Below are 7,043 nucleotides of genomic sequence, written 5' to 3'. Positions count from 1 at the left end.
AATACCCTTGTGCACAAGTGCGCTCGGGTATAAAAACAAACGCAAAATACTTACATTGTCAACAATTTTCTCACACTACTTACGCTACAGCATCGAAAATTTCGACATGCTTGCATAGCTCATAATACGAATTTAATTTTCGATCTTCGATAGCCAGCGAGGATCGAAAATCGAATGCAGCTAATAATAAGCGCCTTAAACAAATTACAAATGAAACCAGAAGGGCATTTGGGCGCAGAGTGTACTGCTCTGCAATTTTTCTCGATGTGACACAAGCATTCGACAAAGTGTGACACGGCGGTCTTATATATAAAATTAAAAAATTGTTTTTTGTATAAGTGTAAGTTGAAAACTCCTGTTCACAACAATACGTTGGGACAAAAGGAAGCAAAGTTAAGATAGCAATTTTAACTATCTCAAGGTATTTCCTCCTAACACTAACCCAAAACGCGTTTACACAGGTAATCCAGAAATTTCATTTCAATCTTCTTAAGGAAGATAATTTGTCTCTCGCCATAAATATGGTTATTGACTTTCCGAGCTAAAATGTAGTAATTTCACTGCTCTTTCTAAAAATGATGGCAAGATAAGCTAATTTAATAAGCCGGATTTTCAAATAATAATAATAACAATTTGGCGCTTACACTTTTGTTCAGTGTTTGGCCGAGCTTGTCCTCCAATGAGTGGTTTGCGCCTTGATATTGTTACACAAATGGAGGGACTCAGTTTTACTCCGCCTCCGAACGGCAAATGGATATTAGGAGAAGCTTTTTCATGTCAGAAATACACTCGGAGGTTTGTCATTGCCGAGGGCAGGCTTGCCAACTTATGCATTCTTGAAACCGTGGCACACAATGTTAGGAATAAGCGCTTAGGCTTTTTAAGCGAAATATTGAAAATTTTTGAAATCGGTCAACATTATTTTCTTCATCTCTAAAAGTGCAACCTTTGCACTTTTGCTTTCCGATCTTGCTGCTTTCTCATAACTTCACCTTTATAAATTTCTAAGTTTTCTTTTGAGCCTTTTTTTAAGTAGTACGTTCTTTTTGCATATTTTTCCGTTTCCCTAGCACTTTTTTAATTTCTTTTATGTTAGAAATTACCTCTTCATAAAAAGCCTTCCGGGCATTTGTCTGTGCTTCCAACTACCCAGTCTCTCCGTTTTGTGGCACCGTTTTTTTTCAGGGGTTTCGTGTTGTATTTTCTCCAACTACATAGTTTCGGTCTTCATTGCTCGTTTCCAAATCGAATGGTGGCTGGTTTTCATCTGCTGGAGCCGGCTCAGGCGAATCTAGGCGCTGATCATCACCACTTATATCTAGGCTGAATTCCGCTCCCGGTGGATTCACACAGGCATCAAGCTCGACTAACCCAATTATGGCCTCCTCAAAATTTGTATACGACTGGAGCCTGTTCGGTCCTCCACCTTTTGCTCGGTATTCAGCCTTATTTTGTGACATTTTCGTTTTGGTCTTCGATTTCATGTGAGCCCACATCTGAAAACACAAAGCTAAAATTTACTTATACAAAAAAAAATTGCTGTAATTCACCTTAATCCACTTTGCTGTCATTCTAATTGGTGGTCCTAAACAATTTAGCTCCAGCGCAATATCTTCCCACTTTTTCCGCCTGAAGCTTTGTACAAATCCCTTTCGCAAGTTGGGGATTTCCTTCCATCAGTGAAACCAGCCTTTCGAGTTGCTGTTTAGGGCCCCTATTATGAGTTACATTCGATATTCGACTGTGGTCGAAAGTGCTGATCGAACGAATTTTCATTTGGTATAATGGCACTCATTCGGTGCCACTATTGTATACAATATTGTAGCACAATAGTATACTTTTCACCGTTGAGAAGATTTGTTTACAAATCGAGCAAACTAAACAGTGTGTTTATACATATTTATGTAAATTTGTGCAAACACAATCGAAATAAAAAAGAAAGCGAGTTTATAAAAACGTGGTAAAAATTAGTACAACGGAGTTCTGGTTGAACGATTCGTCAGAGGATGAGAGCTTAGAAAACTGGCCAGGAGCAGAACACGTTTAAGAGAGTTTAAGTGTAGTCTTTCGAATATATTTTGACATACAACATATTTAAGAAATTTTGTGATCCAAATCTATTTAAAATATATTAAAGCTATAAACAGCTCTATGCTTTTTTTCTCATCGTGCCCACAGAGTATTGAGATTTTCTTTCACAAGTAAAACCAGGGCTCGAATCGTCACATACGATATAGTATTACTCGTCACGTAAAAACATCGTTTTCGGATTATGACATACGTAAACGTACTGTTTATCCCATTCAGCTTATACGACTGACGGTATCACGTAATTTTATTTCATATGGTTTTCGATTCGTGAACGGATGTTACGATTCGAGCCCAGCCTTTCGTGATTGTGTTTAGTATTCACGACGTTAGAACCACATGAAATTAATAAAAAATGTTCCAAATTAGTGTCTAGCCGCCAAAAAGTAAGAAAACAATTGCAAAATGATAAATTTTTCACAATTTTCTAACATTTCGCTACACCAACGAAAGCAATATTCTGTTCGACAGAAAATTGATACTCAATGAAAATTTCGACACGCTTGCATAGCTCATAATACAAATTTCACTTTCGATCTACGATAGCCAGCGCAGATCGAAAATCGAATGCAACTCATAATAAGGGCCTAGTTCTCACGACCTTAGACCTGCATCAAATTATTAAAAAAAACTTTTAAATTACCGTTTAGACGCTAACAAATAAAAAAACAAACTCAAAATACTTACATTGTCAACAATTCTCTCACACTACTTACGCTACAGCATCGAAAGCAAAATTCTGTTCGACAGAAAATTCGATACTCAACGAAAATTTCGACATGCTTGCATAGCTCATAATACGAATTTAATTTTCGATCTTCGATAGCCAGCGAGGATCGAAAATCAAATGCCGCTAATAATAAGGGCCTTCAACAAATTACAAATGAAACCAGTAGTGCGATTCGGTAACTCTTAACGATTCATTTGTTGAGTTGTTAATTAAAGATTTTTGTCGTTGTCAATAACGATTATGCGATTCACTAACTCATTCCTAACGACAGTAAACAGCTGACTTTTTCCATTATTTCAAATTGATAAAAAGTGGCATCTCCGCTGTTCGAAATGTCAAATTTGCGAAAAGCACAAAGCGGAACAGAAAAAAAACAAAGCCATTTCTTCGAGCCGCTAATTTGCGTCCACATATTGCAGAAAAGGGGAGTACATTTTGCTATTTATTTAATTAATATGTATAAGAATTTACTTTGTTCTTATTTATAATTTCAGAATGGCGTCTACCAGTGGAGCAGGAGCTAAAAGGAGTCGGGCATCAGCGGAGCAGCTCAACGTGATGATCGACCTTCTCACGGAGAACGAAGGGCTTGCGTCCGGAAAGTTCCAGCGTCTCCAAGGAAAGCTGGAGTATCAAAAGAAGTGGGCGGAAATGGCACAAAAGCTCAACGCTATAGGAGGAGCTGTAAAGTCAGTGGATCAATGGCATTCGGTAAGTACTTATCTTGTGTTTTAAGTGTGTGTATATAGGAAGCAGTTTTCGAGAGTGCGATAAAAAAACAATTAGTATAATATATATGTACATACATGAAGTACAATTTTTTAATTAAAATGTGCAAATGAAGAATGAGGTTGTTGGTTAATTCGGAGAAGTAATCTTTAGTTTTCAAATTCATTTTTAACATATTGGGTACGGTTGAGTTATTTGTGCAACGACTTTGGGTTGCTGTGCCCAAACGTGTGAGACGAACCAAAAAACGTTTACACACACTTATAGACAAGAGTATACACTTTATTTAAGCAAAAGGTTTACCATAGCTGTGCATTAATTATCTATAATTTAGGTTTGAAATATGGTATTTTTGCAATCAGCTCCCAAGGTGTCTTTTCATAAAGTGCGGTCCATCCTCTTTTTTTTAAGGGAGGTTTGGAGGGCCACGCCAACTCCCCCTCCGCTCTCTACCCCAAACTCGTTGTACAAATAACTTAACATTTCCCCCGGGACTTTTGTTTAATTTTGTTTGAGCTTCCTGTGCACATTAATTTACCTTTTATTTTATTGATCATTCATAAATATGCTGCAATGCTTTATATACTACATATTTGTTAACTATGTATTTCATTACTTTGCAAACAGGTCTGGCGCGACTTAAAAAGCCGTACAAGCGTACGTGTACGTGACCGGAAGAGGCAGCAGGCTCTAACAGGCAACAGGCCCATCGATCAGCCGCCTTTAACGGAGATGGAGAGGCGGGTAATTGATCTAATTGGGATCAACTACATCGAGGGTCACGAAGCGGTTCCTGACAATGTGCCATTGGAAGAGGTGAGCTTATAGTTATACAATTATTTCTATTATTATTTAATACTTTTTTAATTTACTTTTAAACTATTGGGAGCTTCAATTGGTCATGGAGGATGGGGAGGATATTGTCTTCCATGCGGTGACGCCGGCGTCAGTGTTTGGAGAAGACAGCGAGGTGCAGGTCAGCACACCTAAAACTCCTGCGCAAACACCGCGTAGGGCTTTGAAGAGGAAGCGGGCGGAGGAAGAGAGCGATGTCCAGAAAAAATTTCTGGAAGTCGCTGAGAAGCAAGCAGATGCCATGAAGGTGAGAAATCAAGTTTACAGAAATAAAAAATAAAAATTTCAACTTATGGCATTTGACCATAATTTCATATGTAAAACTTTTCGCTGAACCCGAATATTAAGGCAAAATAATACAAGAATGTAAACAGATTTTACATATAGCCAAATATTTTTTTTTTTGAGATCTGAAAAAAGTTCTTATACGTTTTTGCAATCTGAAATGTCTTTAAATTTAGTAAAGTCTATAAATTTGCGATTGTCTATAATATTACCTAGATCTAAAAGAGATTGCAGATTGACTATATCCAAAAAAAAAATGCAATAACTTGAGAGAACTTTTTTCAGATCTCAAAAAAAACAAATTTGGCTATATGTAAAATCTGTTTACATTCTTGTATTATTTTGCCTTAATATTTGGGTTCAGCGAAAAGTTTTACATATGAAACTATGGTCAAATGCCACATGTCGGATTAGTTGTTGGGTGATTTTTTAAGAGCTTGATAACTTTTTTTTAAAAAAAGCGCATAAAATTTGCAAAATCTCATCGGTTCTTTATTTGAAACGTTAGATTGGTCCATGACATTTACTTTTTGAAGATAATTTCATTTAAATGTTGACCGCGGCTGCGTCTTAGGTGGTCCATTCGGAAAGTCCAATTTTGGGAAACTTTTTCGAGCATTTCGGCCGGAATAGCCCGAATTTCTTCGGAAATGTTGTCTTCCAAAGCTGGAATAGTTGCTGGCTTATTTCTGTAGACTTTAGACTTGACGTAGCCCCACAAAAAATAGTCTAAAGGCGTCAAATCGCATGATCTTGGTGGCCAACTTACCGGTCCATTTCTTGAGATGAATTGTTCTCCGAAGTTTTCCCTCAAAATGGCCATAGAATCGCGAGCTGTGTGGCATGTAGCGCCATCTTGTTGAAACCACATGTCAACCAAGTTCAGTTCTTCCATTTTTGGCAACAAAAAGTTTGTTAGCATCGAACGATAGCGATCGCCATTCACCGTAACGTTGCGTCCAACAGCATCTTTGAAAAAATACGGTCCAATGATTCCACCAGCGTACAAACCACACCAAACAGTGCATTTTTCGGGATGCATGGGCAGTTCTTGAACGGCTTCTGGTTGCTCTTCACTCCAAATGCGGCAATTTTGCTTATTTACGAAGCCATTCAACCAGAAATGAGCCTCATCGCTGAACAAAATTTGTCGATAAAAAAGCGGATTTTCTGCCAACTTTTCTAGGGCCCATTCACTGAAAATTCGACGTTGTGGCAGATCGTTCGGCTTCAGTTCTTGCACGAGCTGTATTTTATACGGTTTTACACCAAGATCTTTGCGTAAAATCTTCCATGTGGTCGAATAACACAAACCCAATTGCTGCGAACGGCGACGAATCGACATTTCACGGTCTTCAGCAACACTCTCAGAAACAGACGCAATATTCTCTTCTGTACGCACTGTACGCATTCGTGTGGTTGGTTTAATGTCCAATAAAGTAAACTGAGTGCGAAACTTGGTCACAATCGCATTAATTGTTTGCTCACTTGGTCGATTATGTAGACCATAAATCGGACGTAAAGCGCGAAACACATTTCGAACCGAACACTGATTTTGGTAATAAAATTCAATGATTTGCAAGCGTTGCTCGTTAGTAAGTCTATTCATGATGAAATTTCAAAGCATACTGAGCATCTTTCTCTTTGACACCATGTCTGAAATCCCACGTGATCTGTCAAATACTAATGCATGAAAATCCTAACCTCAAAAAAATCACCCGTTATTAGGTACTAGGTCCTATCGCGAATTTAACGTGAACAAATATTCCCAAAAATTATAAAGCAGAACAAAAACAATTTTTCCCAATTTGTTTTTGTTTTGCATGTTAAATAATGGGCACAATTTATTCACATGAAATCGGCGATAGGGCTGATTATATTTTAAAAACATCGTGTTAATATATACTTTTTATCAATAGATGCTGGCTGAAAACTCTTCCAGACAGACGGATGTTTTGAAGGTGAGAAGTAATTATTATTAGATATGTTTTACATAAATCGTATTAATATATACTTTTTGTCAATAGATGCTGGCTGAAAATACCGCAAGGCAGACGGAGGCGACGCTTGCAATGGCGCAGTCTATGACCGTCCTTAGCGAAGGTATGAAAGCCTATGCCGAGGGTTTTAACCGACTCGCGAGTACTCTCGGCAACTCATAAATAATATTAATAGTTTAGGTTTTAAGAAATGTAAATATTAGTTTTAAGTTAAGTTTTACTTAACACTTTACAGCAAAAGTCTGCATACACCATTCATTTTTTAAATATTCGCAATATTTTGGAAGCTTAAATTCGTTTATTTTTTTTATTATAAAAATATGGATCATACTTAAAACAAAATCATACAAAGCAAA

At 37.4% G+C, this 7,043-nt stretch overlaps 2 protein-coding genes across 2 annotated transcripts; both read left to right on the top strand.

Annotated features, from left to right (window-relative positions):
- Nucleotides 1–2,989: 2,989 nt before the first annotated feature.
- Nucleotides 2,990–4,408, top strand: LOC118752329. The gene is made up of 2 exons (XM_036487201.1): nt 2,990–3,529; nt 4,175–4,408. Exons 1-2 carry the CDS (start codon nt 3,314–3,316, stop codon nt 4,373–4,375), a joined length of 417 nt encoding a protein of 138 aa, XP_036343094.1. The 5' UTR covers nt 2,990–3,313; the 3' UTR covers nt 4,376–4,408.
- A 6-nt stretch (nt 4,409–4,414) lies between these two features.
- On the top strand, nt 4,415–6,995 carry LOC118752335. Its single transcript, XM_036487210.1, has 3 exons — nt 4,415–4,649; nt 6,607–6,648; nt 6,715–6,995. Exons 1-3 carry the CDS (start codon nt 4,449–4,451, stop codon nt 6,847–6,849), a joined length of 378 nt encoding a protein of 125 aa, XP_036343103.1. The 5' UTR covers nt 4,415–4,448; the 3' UTR covers nt 6,850–6,995.
- Nucleotides 6,996–7,043: the final 48 nt, after the last annotated feature.

The sequence above is a fragment of the Rhagoletis pomonella genome, unplaced genomic scaffold (genome assembly GCF_013731165.1).
Source record: "Rhagoletis pomonella isolate Grant_MI unplaced genomic scaffold, Rhpom_1.0 Rhpom_scaffold_00001, whole genome shotgun sequence".
Classification (NCBI taxonomy): Eukaryota; Metazoa; Arthropoda; class Insecta; order Diptera; family Tephritidae; genus Rhagoletis; species Rhagoletis pomonella.
This window is presented reverse-complemented; position numbering and strand designations above follow the sequence as displayed.

What these genes read in the sequence shown, in the direction of transcription:
- LOC118752329 (XM_036487201.1), top strand. Translation starts at nt 3,314, where the DNA reads ATGGCGTCTACCAGTGGAGCAGGAGCTAAAAGGAGTCGGGCATCAGCG. An exon ending in CAGTGGATCAATGGCATTCG is followed by an intron (nt 3,530 to 4,174) that starts GTAAGTACTTAT and finishes CTTTGCAAACAG; the next exon opens with GTCTGGCGCGACTTAAAAAG.
- LOC118752335 (XM_036487210.1), top strand. Translation starts at nt 4,449, where the DNA reads ATGGAGGATGGGGAGGATATTGTCTTCCATGCGGTGACGCCGGCGTCA. An exon ending in AGCAAGCAGATGCCATGAAG is followed by an intron (nt 4,650 to 6,606) that starts GTGAGAAATCAA and finishes TTTTATCAATAG; the next exon opens with ATGCTGGCTGAAAACTCTTC. An exon ending in GACAGACGGATGTTTTGAAG is followed by an intron (nt 6,649 to 6,714) that starts GTGAGAAGTAAT and finishes TTTTGTCAATAG; the next exon opens with ATGCTGGCTGAAAATACCGC.